The following is a 15,269-nucleotide window of genomic DNA, read 5'->3' as shown; positions in this document are numbered from 1 at the left end:
CGTAATACAGGTGGTACCGGCGCACTGCACGGGCCGGAAGTCGGCAGCAGACCATAGGTTTCCCCTCATATCACGACGAGGACGTATCAGGCATGGAGCTCCAGCTCCATGAAAAATGACCCTTTCTTTGGGTGTGAAGGGCCTTGAAGTCTGTATATAAATATACACTTCTGTTAGAAAGTTTGGGGTCACTCAGAAATCCTTGTTTTTGAAAGAAAAGCATGTTTTGTCCATTAAAATAACATCAAGTTGATCAGAAATATTGTGCAGACATTGTTAATGTTGTAAACGACAACTGTAGCTGGAAACAGCTGATTTTTAATGAAATATGTCAGTCGGCGTGCAGAGGCCCGTTCTCAGAAACCGTCAGTCGTCTTCCAATGAAAGTTGAGTTTGTCAATGCGAGTTGATCCTTTCAGCAGACGAACCGACCATCAGAAAACCCTGGAGCAATTACGCTGGCACAGCTGAAAACTGTTGTGCTGATTAAAGAAGCAGTAAATCTGGCCTTCTTTGGACCAGTTGAGTATTTGGAGCTTCGGCAGTCGTGGGTTTCATTACAGGCTCAAAATGGGCAGAAACAAGGAACTTTCTTCTGAAACCCGTCAGTCTGTTCTTGTTCTGTGATATGAAAGCTATTGCATTCGAGAAATTGCCAAGAAACTGAAGATCTGGTGTACGACTCCCTTCACAGAGCAGCGCAAACTGGCTCTAACCAGAATAGAAAGAGGAGTGGGAGGCCCAACGAGGCACAACGAGGCACAACTAAGCAGGAGGACAAATACATTAGAGTGTCTAGTGTGAGAAACGGACGCCTCACAGGTCCTCAACTGGCAGCTTCATTAAATAGTACCCGCAAAACACCAGTCTCAACGTCAACAGTGAAAAGGCGACTCCGGGATGTTGGCCTTTGAAGCAGAGTTGCAAAGAAAAAGCCACATCTCAGACTGGCCAATAAAAAGAAGAGATTACGATGGACAAAAGAACACCGACGCTGGAGAGAGGAAGACTAGGAAAAAGTGTTATGGACCAACGGATCTAAATTTGAGGTGTTCGGATCACAAAGAAGAACATTCGTGAGGCGCAGACCAAATGAAAAGATGCTGGAGGAGTGCTTGACGCCATCTGTCATGGAGGCAATGTGATGGTCTGGGGCTGCTGTGGTGGTAAAGTGGGAGATTTGTAAAGGGTGAAAGGGATCTTGAAGAAGGAAGGCTATCACTCCATTTAGCAACGCCACGCCATACCCGGTGGACAGCACTTGATTGGAGCCAATGTCCTCCTCCAACAGGACAAGAGCTAGTATTCAGTCCATCATGGAGTGGCCAGCACCGTCACCGGATCTCAGCCCTATGGAGTTGTTGGTGGAGCTGCTTGACCGTATGGTACGCAACAAGTGCCCATCAAGCCAATCCGACGAGTGGAAGGTGTTTCAGGAAGCATGGGGAGAAATCTCTTCAGATTACTTTAACAAATTGACAGCTAGAACGCCACAGGTCTGCAAGTATTATTTCAATTAAAAATCATGATTTCTAACTTTGTCAATGACATTTCTTACTATTTAAACTCATTTCATGTGTTTTCAGGGAAAACAATGAAATTTCTAAGTGACCCCAAACTTTTGAACGGCAGTGTATGCGACCTTGCTTTTTGCTGCTTGCAGCTACCGTTCAATTATTGACTTTGGTTTCAAGAAAGAAAAATACAAAAATATAAATATACACGAGCTACAATGGTAAACAACATAGACCATGATACAAAATTATTATGGAAAATACAAATTATACATCACCCGCGCCCTTCAAAAACAATAACAACCACTTGTTTTCCTAGTAAACAACTTTGTTTGCCTTTCGGGAACCCATCAAAAACACAAACACACATTAGTCTTTGAGTTTATCCAACTCTTTGGTCTATTTACATATCTAAATACTTTTGTTTCCAAGTGATCTTATAATCAATTTTAATATTCTTTCAACATTAATTTAATGTCACGCCCCTTTTTAATTTTTATTAAACCATTAATAAGTTTCCTCTAATCCTAATTTATTCACATCAAAGAAAACATTTACTATTCCACTTTAAGCACCATATTTTAAATTATCTCCAGAAAAAAACAAACATCTGCAAACAAAACAGACAAATTCTCATTATGTAAAAATGAAGTTTACTATCTAAAACAAAATGAAACCACAAGCATGGAGGCAAATCAAATGAGTAACAGATTTATTTATATACAAAACTGTTTACAGCAAGATTTCTGAATCAACATTGACCCACCAGGGAATATTGGTGTTCAGGTGCACAACACCTGCACCCAAAGTGTCAAGTCAACAGAGGGGGGAAAACAAAACAAAAAAAACAACCTTTAAGAGCACCTCGAGTCATGAAAAGAAGCAGATGAGGGAGTTTGAACAACTGTAAGGCACAAGACACAGCATCACCAGCTTCTGTTCAGCCACCAATCAGTTACTCAGCAAAGCACTTGATAAAAAGTTACTTCAGGTACAACAGGAGGATTATGGGGGGAAATCCAGACTGTCACGTCTTTGTAAGGCTACAGGATTTATGAAACACTTCATTAGGGATCTCGAGTGTCCGAAATTGATCCTGAAAGTCCACAGTGTGAATTAAATTGACTGCATTGCATGCAAGATCGGTTTTATCAAACCTGCATTAACCATCAGTTCAAAACCATGAGTTCCAAACTGTCTAGTCTAACTGTGGCCTTCAGCCACTTAAATAAGTCTTCTGCAATGTTAAAATGTAAATTTAAAAAAAATGAAACTCAGCAATGCTCATAATTATAATGCACATATATGCATGTATTGTACTCAGAATATTAAATGGCACGCAATCCTGCATCACTCAAGAGATAACCGATAGTACCAAACCAATTACTAAGATTCTACTCATGTAGTATAAAAAGGCCATAACTGGTAAATAGCAAAGATCTATTCCAATCTACACTACATTTCCTCTGAGTGTTGTTCATTAGAAAAAGACTTTATTACAATTGATGAGGAGAAATTAAACTCTAGAAAGAATGGAGGCCTATTTGCTCAGCAGAGGGGCTCAAATGTAAGTTGTTAAATACACAATAACTTCCTCCTCCGTACTGGAACACGCAGCTCCAAAGTTCAGTGGTGAAAGGTACCTGAAGAAGAGTTGATTAAAATGAGAACTGTGAAAGCACAGTGAGATTTCTAATGAGAAATCCTGCATCACTAATTTCTAATGAGAAATCTCACTACAGGATGTTCAAGGAAACCCACCGTTTAAGAGAAATAGTGACACTTTTAACACATTTAAAGCAATGTGAACTGTGACTCTGCATCACTGAAAAAATAATACATCTGTCCTTAGAAAGGTTATTTACCACCTCTCACTGTACAATAACAACTCAAAGAATTAGGAGACAAAAGCCAATGATGTCTCAAACATTAGAAAGAAAACTGATGCAATCAATTTGGAGCAATCTTATTTTCTTTTCTGAGTATTACATCAAACTCAAAATCAAGATTCTGCCCAGCAACAGATTACAACATGTCAAAATTTAAAGAAATGATACTCTGTAGGTGCTTCTTTGTTTAAAACAGAGATTAATTCTGCTCTTACAAACGTCTCCCTGCGGTTTACAAGTCGTGGGAGACTCTTAACTGTCTGAGCAGTTGCTTTGCAATGTAAATCAATCTGGTATCACAACGTAGTTCCACCGCAGCGTCGAGGTGTCGGTGAGGTCACGATTGGCAAGCTGGTGAAGTTGTGCCTCCTGTCTTCAGTAAATTATCTTACTGATGTCCTGGAAACACTTTTACATCACAGCGCACTTCTTCTCCTCCGGGGGAGCGTTTCCGTCGGCTTTCTCCATCTCCAAAATGATCCGCTTGAAAACCTCCACGGCAGTCTGCGTTGCAAGAATATTTGGAGTCAGAGTGTGAATCTGGGTCAGAAATAAAACTCTCCGGCTCACAGTTACTACCCCGAGAGACATCCAGCATTACCTCATTCTCCTTGGCGGAGGACTCCATGAACGCAGCACCCCAGGAATCAGCAAGTTTTTTTCCCTCCTCTGGCTTGATAACCCTGAGAAAAAAAATTACGTCGATCCTTTAACTGTAGTTGAAGCGCCGTTTTTAAAAAGGACAGCTTCATTCTTTAACACACACACGCTTTTGTCACAGACCACGGTTTTTAGAAGTGTTTCTGAGCCCATGCAGAGATTTCCACAACAGAATCATGTCTGTTTTTTTTTTTTTATACCTTACACAACTTTTCCAGTCTTTTGTTGTCCCTTTCTCAACTTTTTTTTAACATGTTGCTGACATCAAATACAATTATTTTTTTTTCAAGTTCTCAGTTTCATCGTTTGATATGTTGTCTTTGGTTTATTTTCAACTAAATATGAGTTTACTTGATTTGCAACTCAGCATTCTGTTTTTGTTTACATTTTACACAGCGTCCCAACTTTTTTTGGAAATGGGGTTGTATGTAGTTATCTCGTACAGACGTTCAGTAATCTTGATTACCTTTCCATGTGGAGATCTTTTTTGTTGCCTACAAGAACAGTTGGGACCCTGAAAAAAAATAAAAATGGCGGTTTAATTAAAAATGAACAAAATCATAAAAAATTAATAAATAAAAATAAAAAAAAGAACACATTTTGGAAATATTGAAATTCAAATAACTAGAAAAACTTACTGAATCTTCCCAACCATGTCTAGCAGCTTGTCGTGTAGAACCTGGATAACTTCAAAACTGAATAGAGACAGACATCAAAGTAATTGCAGGTACTAATATGAGAGCAGCCAGTTCATACCTCCAACTTAGTATGACATGTTGTTAGTTCAACATTCGGTTAAAGCAATGAGCAAACAAGCACCCAATACGGATAAATACAAAACTACAGCTTTGAAAATAACTGTGGAGCGTAGGTGATTTGATGCATCTCTAATACCGAAAAAAAAAAAAAAATAGAACAATAAACCTCATAATATGTCCTATCAATATATCTCAGTGACTAAATGTGAATCTATTAAAACCCAGAGTTGACATTATTTTAAATAAACACAAAGCAAAGTCTGTCATATACAGAGTATTCAAAGACTTATGATTGTGTATGCCGCCTTATTCACACAAGTGAGAACACAACCGTCCACTCACCTTTTCATGGAAGTCACTGAATAGACAAGGACGTAGCCATGAATGTCCATTGAGTGGGATTGTGGAAAAATTGAGTACTCATCCTATAAATAGAGAAAAGACATTATAATCTCACTGGATATGACTTTTAAAAAATACAACACATAATAAAAAAACAGACATATGAGACTACAGCATCCAGACAAATGCAAGTTAAATCAGCATCTAAATACATGTCTAAATATCAAAACCCCCATTTTAGGATTGAACATTTAATGGTCAGTGATGGCAGCAGGTGAACTACTTACTTGTCCAGCTGTATCAACTAGCTGAAGATTGAAGTCTTGACTGTTCATGCTGACCATTTTGTTAAAGGCTGGAGAGAAAAGAAGTTTTACCATTTTTACATGAAGCCGAAGCCTCCGAGTTTTTTTTTTCTGTAATATCTTATAAACACTCAAGAGATGACACTTACTGTTTTCGATGGTCGGGTCGTAGGAGTCAACGAATTGTCCTTCCACAAACTGTATTGTAAGAGAAGACTTTCCTGTGCAGGGAAAAGAAACATAACCTGGTTGTGTTACCAAAGATGGTGTCCCTGTCGTATTAACGTATGACCTGTAAAATTCTGTTATACCCGACAGACCAATTCACTTTGCGACCGCAGCTATAAAAATGTCTGTCGCTCCATATATCTACACCGTTATTTTCCTTCCTGCTTTTAAAATGTGAGAGCCTCAATGATTAGTCAATTAATCCATTCCATAATATTAATCACTGACTATTTTGATAATCGATTAAATGTCATTTGACAAGTGAAAAAAAGCTAAAATTCACTGTTGACAGCTTCCTAAATTTGAATATTTTCTGATTTCTTCAGTCTACCATGAAAATAAATGGAACATCTTTTCGTTGTGTAATGTTTGTCAGCACAAAACAAGACATTTTATCCTGCAGGATGGGCTGTGGAAACACTAGTCCACACTTTCACCGTTTCAGGACATTTTAAAGACCCCACTAATTGATTAATTATGAAAATTACTGACAGATCAATTGGTACTGAAAATAATTACTTGAGGCAGCCGTAAATAAAATCTGCCACCTTATCCAAATCCTATGGAAGCATTTAAAGTATCTATTCATTTGAATTTGAATTAACTTGGTATAGTGCTATTAAGCTTGTGTTCCTGATTGGTCTATGTTTAAAAACCATGCACGCATTTCTCACCCAGGTCCTGAACCCTAAAAGCGTCGATACTTCCAGTGAGGACATGTGGAAAGAGTGAATATGTCTTCTGATGTCATGAAGAGTGTATTTTGAAGGGAACAGTCTCACTAGATAACAGGGAACCGAATTGGTGGGTCACAAATTCTGGTGCCACATTGCTGGCGTGTTTACTTTTATCTTTGGACACTAAAAGTTTCGAGCCACCTTTCTTTTGTTTGGGGGGGGGGGGGGGGGGGCTTTACCAAGAGCTCACTGAAAACTTTATTTTCACTTATCACGTTGCATCTGGTACCATATGGCTGCAACAACACAGCAAAATAAGGCTGAGTTTGGTTTGGTTTAGTTATCGACTGCGCAGCAAACACATGTAACACAAAGAAGCGTGAACAAAAGGTGAGCTAGCGTCCGTGTTGACGCGCTCAGCAGGAAAACAAAGCCAGGACGTTAGCCTGCTAGCCAGCGAGCTAACCAACATTAGCAGTGCCCGAGCTCGACCTGTACTCACCTACAGACCGGTAACCAATAACGGCGATCTTTCGGTACTTTGGTTGAGGCATTGCGGTGAAAACTGGATTCAAACTGTTTCGAAGATGTCGTACGCCACCGAGTTTTACTGCCGAAACAAACTTTTATCGCCACATTCGTCTCACGTCACGTGACAACAACAAACTTTCCGGAGCCGCCGCTCGAGCGCTGCGCTGGGCCTCGAGCCCGGACCGCGGGGCTTCAGGCGGTTCTGGTCCGAAGACACGGACGCGTGTCTTTCTCCGTCCGTCTCAGCCGTCAATTTCGAAGGACGATTTGAAATAATTAAATTGTCGTTTCGACCGAAGCTGTAAACGAAAAAAAAAAAAAAAACGCTCGTTCAACGCGGTCGCGAGCCACAAGTCAAACTGACGGAAACTGCCATTGTGTAAGCGTCGTAAAACCAGGCGTGACGTCAGAGGCGCGCGGCCGCGCGGCCAGCCGGTTCGTACGGAGGCGCGCGGCCGCGCGGCCAGCCGGTTCGTGCAGCAGAAGTCACTCTGGACGGACCGCCGTCCCTTTCCGACGTTTCCAGACTGACCTCTGGGCCTCAATGACGGGAAACATTTCAACGCCTTCAAATCAACACGTGGAGGTTTCACACCGCTTCAGTATGCACGTGACGTCACTTCTCAGACCTCCATGAATGGAGATTTCTCCTCCTTTGAATGAACACGACCAGGATTAACTTTGAAGGACAAACACATTTAATTTATTGTTAACAACATAATAATCCTAAACAAATATTATATACATAAATTTCGATTTGCTAAATCATCTGCAGTGTGGAAAGCACTTAAAAATGAACTCTCACTCCAAAGCAAATGGAGAAGAAAAGTTAAGCAAACCCACAAGCTGCCACAAAGTTAGTGGCACTTTTGTCTGAATATGATTTAATTGAACCTCTTGTTCTACTCCTTAGCTGTTTTGTTTTTTTCTTTGGTTTGGTATTGACATCCATTTGTGAAATATATATACAGCATATATAATATTGCATTTCAGGAGGTGTGATTCTGAAGCAGCTGATACTCGACTGACATGTAAAGAAGCGAGACTGTTGTTGTTCTGTGCTGTTTTTGTTTGTATGTTCTAAATAAAGTTGAAAAAAACAGATTTCACACCTGTTAGGTGAATAAGAAATAAATAAATAAATAAAAGACACGTTCAATCACGACATCATCCGATCCAGGACAGTGATGGAAGAGGTACGCAGCTTCTTTATTATAATAACAATATTGTTGTAAATGTACTGCATTAAAACCTATCATAAAAGCTTTATTAACCATTACTACAGCTCACAGGTTACTATAACAGGAATAAAACCCCAACCACAATTTAAAAACAAGAAACACAGGAGGACACTCGTTGAGACAGAAGCCAATAAAAGGGTGATAAATAAAAGACATTTTATTTATGTCTCAATAATACCTCGTGAGAATGTAAATTAGTCTCAATAAAACAATTCATTTATAAAAACCTGTTTCTGTGTTTTTACTGAGTGACAGGCAGCCTGAGTGACAGGTAGCCTGAGTGACAGGTAGCCTGAGTGACAGGCAGCTCCGTTTGGGATCTGACCCGGAAGTAGTTCGGAGCTGGAGGTTAAACTCTGCCGGGAAATGCTGCCGTCATAAACAGGCAGATGAAAATAGAGAATAAGCTCCGTGAAGCGGCCCCGACAGGGACAGGTAATGAAACGGAGGCACCGGACAGCCGCAGCGCGTTAACAGTCGTCCACATTTTCGCTGCGTTGCGTCAACAAAAGTCAACTTTCAGGATTCAAAGGCGGGTGAGCTAGCATGCTAACCACTAGCTGGCTAGCCGTAGCATCTGAGGGTGGCGGTGGCTGCCATAGCAACCGCTCAGGAAACACTGGCGCTAACGCTAGCGTCGGGTTTGTTATGCTAGCATTAAACACGACGTCGAGGGACACGTGAGCGGGAGACGAAGTCCATCATGTTACCGGTCAGGTCATGGACCTTCACCGCTGCCCGCTCTCCCTGCTCGTCCCTCGGCTCCGTGCTGTGGATGATGACCGTGTTGACTTCAGCTAACTTGGCCAACGGTAACTTCATCACATGCGATGAGCTAACGTGAGCTAACGTGAGCTAACGTGAGCTAACGTGAGCCGACGAGGCCTCAAACTTCCCTCGTTATGTAAACTGGCAGCGACGCTCCTCCGACCTGGACGCGTTTTCACTGGATGTCAGATCAGCTTCACGTTTCACTTTTGTCGGTGTAGTTTTGTGTCGCGCCGCTAACTTCAGCTTCTCAGTGATTCATCACATCAGCTGGAAGCTGAAACGCGTTTCATGTTGTTGTTAAAGCTAAACTTGGTTTTAGTTCAAGCTGACGTGCATCGTTTTCTATCGGTAGTTCAAAGTGTCTCATATAATCTAACTTTACATTTCAACACTTTCTCTGTTTTGCTGTTCTTCTAATGCTGGTTGTTGTCGTTGTCGTTGTTGTTGTTGTTGTTGTTGTTGTCGTCATCGTCTCGTGTGTCATTTCAGTATTCAGCTTGAACCAGAATGGATGTTGATGACTGCAATGGCCGGTCCTGCATATCAGGTCGAACTCTGGTTTGTTTAATCACAGATTTATTTACCGTCTGCGGTTTGTTTTTCAAATGATACAAATATTTTGTTGGATTTTCATTTTGGTTGCAGGCAGCAGAGACTCCTCGATGGAAAGAGAGTTTTCTGGAGCCCTCGGAGGTCCGACAGCGAGCACCCCGAACAGCAAGGAGAACTCTCCAAGCCGCTCCCTCACCGGTCCGTGACAGACTGAGGCGTCTTCATAAGTTACTCTCAGCGTGACGTTTTTAAAGTTGGACAAATATGTTATGATCATTTTACTATTAAAATCACACTCTAATCCATTTAACAATATAAATCTGAGATGACATGTAAATCCGTCCTCGCTCTGTTGTCTTTCTCATCTTGTTTTGTTTTTTGTTTTGCTCTCCTGAAGCCAACTCCATCAAAGTGGAGCTGTACAGCGACGAGGACCCGGGACGCAGCACCGAAGACGAGAGAGGGGAGCGGGCGGAGGAAGGAGGGCCGGAGCAGGGATCTGAAGCTGTCGCAGGCTACAGGGAGCTCACCGGTCCCGACGCGATGCCACGCGGAGCCGTCCGACTGCCAAACGGAAAGCTCAAGTGTGACATCTGTGGGATGATCTGCATCGGGCCGAATGTTCTCATGGTGCACAAACGCAGCCACACAGGTGACGGATCACTTCAGTTCACATCACTATTTTCTGGGAGAAGATATAAAAGAGGTTAGATACAGAAAGTATGTTGGATTTTGGCATGTAATTGGAACAAAAGCTTGATTTATGTCTGCACACATTTTGATGGACAACGTGAACTTTTGTTGACATACAAAGAACTGGAGTTAGAAATATTTAGAAAAAATACTCATCATGCGGAGACTTGTGTGTAAACGTGTCTTAAAACTAGCCGTCAATCAAGATGAATGGATTTGATTTTGAACACGCTGCTGCACTTAGTTTCTCAGAATGGCCTCGGTGTCATGAGACAATGTGCCAGATGTTTTTGACTCACTTAGAGAGAGAAAAGGCGTTGACAAGTCTGATCTATCAGCAGGTGAGCGACCATTTCAGTGTAATCAGTGCGGCGCCTCCTTCACACAAAAGGGGAACCTGCTCCGCCACATCAAGCTGCACTCGGGGGAGAAGCCTTTTAAATGTCCCTTCTGTAACTACGCCTGTCGAAGACGAGACGCCCTCACCGGCCACCTACGCACTCACGCAGGTTGGACACGTTCGAGCACGATCGGCCTTCTTCTTCTTCTTTTTCTAACATTGACGTACGAGGACATTAATGATGCTTTCTTCCCACGTTTGTCTCCAGTGTCCTCTCCAACCGTAGGGAAGCCGTTTAAGTGCAGTTATTGCGGCCGCAGTTACAAACAGCAGAGCACGCTGGAGGAGCACCGCGAGCGCTGCCACAGCTACCTGCAGAGTCTGGAGTCTCAGCAGCCGACCGGTGCACAGAATCCAGGTACGTCCAATCACCGTCACGCAGGTGTCAGAGGGTCATCTATTTCTCCATGTTTGGTTTTACATTGATATCTCCTTTCAAAAGGGATTGTAGAAGTAGAAAATGTAGTGTGCCTCTATGACAAGGTAAAGCACAGGACCCCCCCCCCCACTCACAGTCACTTGTATTTCAAACAGGTGGTTTAGATTTTAACTCAGGACCAAAGTCTGTGTGGGTTGTACAGTTTGTTTGTACTGTGTGCAGGAGAGGAGATGAGAGAGCTAGAGTTTATACCAGACTCTCTACTGCAGCCCTCCTCAGACAAGATGGCATTTATCGATCGGCTCGCCAACAGCATCACCAAACGCAAGAGATCCACACCACAAAAATTTGTAGGTGAGCATTTGGTCTCAGTGTGGACGGTTTGAGGAAACTTAAAGTGGGACACCGTGTGCGTTAAGACGGATCTGTTTGTCCTGAAGGCGTCACCACCAGCTTTTAGGACTTTATTTCAAGTTTTTATTTTTGCTTGCCAGCAATTATTTGGTTTGATCTGTCTCGGTTATGAATGCGGGACCGGACTCGGTATGAAGCCGCGCTGCCGGCTCATTTATCTCGATAAACTTTCCAATTCGTCTTCTTTTGTTTTAGTAAAATGCTCTGGTGGCTTCTTCTACACAAACTCATGATCCCGCGTCTCTCTGTCTCGCAGGGCAGAAGCACATCCGCCTCAACCTGGCAGATTATGAAATCACCACCGGGATGGATAAAGACGGGGACATGCACGCAGGGGACCTGGAGGTCCCGCACTTTACTGGTCTGGGAGGAGAATACGCAGGCGGAGCAGGTAATGGAGGAGGAGCGGTGTCAGACACACTGAGGCCGCTGCACCTTCCCACCTCTCACCCTTCCTGTCTGTCAGAACTCAGGCCGATCCACAGCTCCTCTCACGCTGCTCTCGGCCCGCGGTTGGATTGCACGGGGACGGGAGCTGGGCTGGGTGTCGGGGGACGGGAGGCGGCGGAGGGTCACGAGGACCTGCCTGCCGCTCGGAGTCACGTCCCCTCACCTAGCAACGGTTGCCATGACTCTACAGACACAGAAAGCATGCCGGACGAGCCGTGCAACAGCACCGCGCTGACTCCGAGCCTGCACAGCAACAACGGCCACCACCTCCTCCACTCCCACAACCACAAACCCGCGCCTCCCCCCGCCGCGCACCGCAGATGTCGGGACAGACACAGCCCCATCCAAGCCAAAGACCGGGAGGCGGAGCGAGAGGACGGGGGCCACGGCGCCCTCCCGCTTCCCGCGTTCGCCCCGACGCCCAGCTCCCCCACGGCGCCCTCCTCCACCTCCAGGGAGGCGTTCCGGGTCGTGGACGCGGAGGGGCGAGCCGTGCGTTCTTTCCGCTGCAGGCACTGCCGCGTGCTTTTCTTAGACCACGTCATGTTTACCATCCACATGGGTTGCCACGGTTTCCGTCAGCCTTTCGAGTGTAACATCTGCGGCCACCGCAGCCAGGACCGCTACGAGTTTTCCTCGCACATCGTCCGTGGAGAGCACATCCTCGACTGAGGAGGAAGGACGCGGACCGCCTGCTCGACCGACAGCGTTCCTCACACTGGGACGAGGACCTGGCTGGGTTTGGTCTGCACGAGAGCCGAAGGGGCCGCCGACGGCACCGAACGGACACTGAATATTTAAAACAGGCACCGTCACAGTCGGCGTGTCCCCTCGTCGATGAAAACATTATTACAAAATAACGGTCCTCGTTACTTCCAATGCACTTTCAAAGAAAATATTATTTAAAAAAGCATTTATCGATAAATGTGTTCCAAAGTAGACAAAGAGCCCAACGCACCTTTTCCTCCGCAGATGTGCCTTGCTCCAAAATTCAGGAGTTAAATCTGATGCACAAATTGTGGTCGACAAATCTGACTTTTGTCCATAACCTGGAAACCTTCCTCTCTCGTGCACTTTAACATAGATGACATAAAGAAATCTGAGTATGTAGTTTATAGGTTCTGTACAGATTTATATGCCTTGTTCTAAAAGCACCTTCTGATTCCCAAACAAACCTTAACGTTCGGCAGACTTTTTTCCAGCTTGTGGATTCTGTGCAGTAGACTGTTTTTATTTTTTTTTTAAATGCGAAGTGAAGTGCAGACCAAACTCACAAACCAGGTCCGAGTCAGGTAGACTTTAATGTTCGAGGGGCTGTCCGGGAATTAGAAATGCACTTTGGTTTTTGACTGGAATGGAACGGAGGTGTGTGTGTGTGTGTGTGTGTGTGTGTGTGTGTGTGTGTGTGTGTGTGTGTGTGTGTGTGTGTGTGTGTGTGTGTGTGTGTGTGTGTGTGTGTGTGTGTGACAGAAGCTGAGAAACCTTCTGTTGTTGTTGTTGTTGTTGTTGTTGTTGTTTTGTTTTTTAAAATAAGTTGAATAAGTGGAAAACGAAGACCTTTACGTGTGTGACTGCCGCTCGGGCCGACGTGTGAATCGTTTGTTTTTCTTTTCTATGACTGCTTTCGTTGCACTGATACCTGCCAGAATATTATGATTATATTAAACTATTTTGTAGAATACATTAACGAACCTGCACATTTCTCTCAAACACGTGAGACGAACCGGTGGAAATGTTGTTCTCCCGAGGATGGAGCTTCACTGCCACATCGTTAGAGATTACGGAGGAGGTTACCGTGTTTATTACTTTCCCTTTCATAACTTCACCCAGCGTGAACTAACTGATCTATTTATGCTGTATTTAAACATTCTCGGTGTTCTGTCTTTGTTATCGTGCCTTTCTTCACCTCGTTGACCCGACCGAAGGACGCGAGCAGGTGATGCTCGTCACGGCTCCATTTAAGTCGTGGAGTTGTTTTCCAGACGCTGTGAAGTCCGTTTGTTCTACAGGACCGACGTGAGGCTGCAGTCAGCAAAGAGACGACTCGTACGCTTAAAGCTCAAAGTGACATTTTGAATCGAGTTCAGTGGAGTGGCAGTTCAGCACCGTCCTCACAGGCTCGATCCAAAAAAGATGTTTTATTTGCAGACTCACCGGTCGCTTCCAGTCAAATGAAATGGGAGTTTTTCGTATCAATTTTGTCGATCGTTATCTATAAATAATAAATGATCCTACTGTGGTCGTTTATGCAGAACTAGTCAGTTGAAACGACACCGTCAGCTCCTGATTCTGTTTGTTTCTGTTGAAGCAGCTGTCAGAGTCTCTGTTCATATTTGAAGCACAATAAGTTTAATGTCCAGTTAAATGTGTAAATCACAAAACTCTGAACAAAAATTTATATTTGTAATTTGTGTTTGAGATTTCTTCCCATTTACTCCATTTTAGGAGCAAGAAAGAAGTTTAAGGCAAACTGACTGAAAGATTTGTTACTACAGAGTCAAAGAAGGCAAAATCAGCTGACCTGAGCCCATTCATTTGGGTGTAATTCAGATTAATTTGACTTCTTTATTTATTTTTTCAGCTCCAGCAAGCATCACTTTTAAAACTCTGCAGTCTGAAACCACTCAACCATCTGAGATGAAATGAATATTTTGGGTGGCGTTGGTGTCGTGAACGGTTTCTTGGGTTTGTCATATACTGAACTCATTGATTCTCACCTTTTAAATAGTTGTCTAGATACGCAGGAGGTCAGAAATATTGTTTTCATGGACACAAGTTATAAAAAGAAGAAAAAAAAAAGCAGTGCTGGGTTTTATTTTTAGATGAGCGTGGTTCAGTGCGACACCAAATCATGTCCCCACGGCGGAGCCACAGCACCACCACTTCCTGCTGTCACGGTGGCAAAATGAAAAAATACAAGTGAATTAATATATTTGTATATAAATTAGGGAGGAAGCTGCGAGGTAAACATTTGATTTCTTCTCATTGCTGTCATTAAAGCCTTGTAGACGCTCAGATGTTCTTAGTTTTGCAGGAGACCTTTCGATTTAAATGATGTTCATGTTTTTCTCACTTTATCTGAGGAAGAATTGTTCTCAAGTGGAGCGACGTTTCTTGACAGGAAGTTGGCTTTTAGTGCACATCGCTGTCGCCTGTACCCACAATGCACTCTGGGAACAGAAGCCTAAATGTGGGGATTGGGTTTTATTTCATCTAAAAGTTACTTTAATAATCAAATGATCTTGCCTTAATATGTGAACAGACTGAACACATTGGGAAAGAAGTTGATTTTAAAATGTCGTTTCCTGCAGTCTGATTTTAAAACGTGACACCAAAGTCGTCATTGCAAATTTCAAAGTGAAGGCTTTGACCAATGATCCCCCCCCCTCCCCCCCTGTGTGGTTTGTGTGCAGTAGACTTTGCTGTCGTGCCTTTTATGCATTTATTCCCTCAGTGTGAAACTAA

The 15,269-nt window shown here is 43.3% G+C and overlaps 2 protein-coding genes across 5 annotated transcripts; one reads left to right on the top strand and one right to left on the bottom strand.

The window, feature by feature from the left end:
* Positions 1-2,209: 2,209 nt before the first annotated feature.
* Positions 2,210-7,298, bottom strand: LOC138626406 (GTP-binding protein Rheb-like). Its single transcript, XM_069708039.1, has 8 exons — positions 6,876-7,298; positions 5,618-5,689; positions 5,451-5,518; positions 5,164-5,246; positions 4,702-4,758; positions 4,530-4,577; positions 4,005-4,086; positions 2,210-3,907 (listed from the first exon to the last, which is right to left on the bottom strand). The coding sequence occupies exons 1-8, from the start codon at positions 6,925-6,927 to the stop codon at positions 3,815-3,817; spliced, it is 555 nt and encodes a 184-aa protein (XP_069564140.1). The 5' UTR covers positions 6,928-7,298; the 3' UTR covers positions 2,210-3,814.
* A 1,195-nt stretch (positions 7,299-8,493) lies between these two features.
* Positions 8,494-13,315, top strand: LOC138626391 (zinc finger protein Eos-like). 4 transcript variants are annotated; one of them, XM_069708026.1, is made up of 8 exons: positions 8,494-8,580; positions 9,406-9,463; positions 9,562-9,666; positions 9,866-10,120; positions 10,503-10,670; positions 10,770-10,919; positions 11,163-11,294; positions 11,611-13,315. In XM_069708026.1, exons 2-8 carry the CDS (start codon positions 9,424-9,426, stop codon positions 12,474-12,476), a joined length of 1,716 nt encoding a protein of 571 aa, XP_069564127.1. In that variant the 5' UTR covers positions 8,494-8,580; positions 9,406-9,423; the 3' UTR covers positions 12,477-13,315. The 4 variants fall into 4 exon arrangements, with proteins under 4 accessions (XP_069564127.1, XP_069564098.1, XP_069564117.1 ...); XM_069707997.1 differs by having other exon boundaries at positions 9,866-10,174; positions 10,500-10,670; XM_069708016.1 differs by lacking the exon at positions 9,406-9,463 and having other exon boundaries at positions 8,500-8,580.
* Positions 13,316-15,269: the final 1,954 nt, after the last annotated feature.

The sequence above is a fragment of the Brachyistius frenatus genome, unplaced genomic scaffold (assembly GCF_029030835.1).
Source record: "Brachyistius frenatus isolate BFR_SWC_R1_liver_20210118 unplaced genomic scaffold, ASM2903083v1 Contig_4, whole genome shotgun sequence".
Classification (NCBI taxonomy): Eukaryota; Metazoa; Chordata; class Actinopteri; family Embiotocidae; genus Brachyistius; species Brachyistius frenatus.
The sequence above is the reverse complement of the archived record's forward strand: the minus strand, read 5'-3'. Positions and strand labels throughout refer to the sequence as shown.

Coding starts and splice junctions, on each gene's coding strand:
- LOC138626391 (XM_069707997.1), top strand. CDS start 9,424: ATGGATGTTGATGACTGCAATGGCCGGTCCTGCATATCAG. Junction 9,464..9,561: donor TGGCCGGTCCTGCATATCAG/GTCGAACTCTGG, acceptor TTTTGGTTGCAG/GCAGCAGAGACTCCTCGATG. Junction 11,295..11,610: donor CACACCACAAAAATTTGTAG/GTGAGCATTTGG, acceptor TCTGTCTCGCAG/GGCAGAAGCACATCCGCCTC.
- LOC138626406 (XM_069708039.1), bottom strand. CDS start 6,927: ATGCCTCAACCAAAGTACCGAAAGATCGCCGTTATTGGTTACCGGTCT. Junction 4,578..4,701: donor GACATGGTTGGGAAGATTCA/GTAAGTTTTTCT, acceptor ATTTTTTTTCAG/GGTCCCAACTGTTCTTGTAG. Junction 4,087..4,529: donor AAAGATCTCCACATGGAAAG/GTAATCAAGATT, acceptor TTTTTTTCTCAG/GGTTATCAAGCCAGAGGAGG.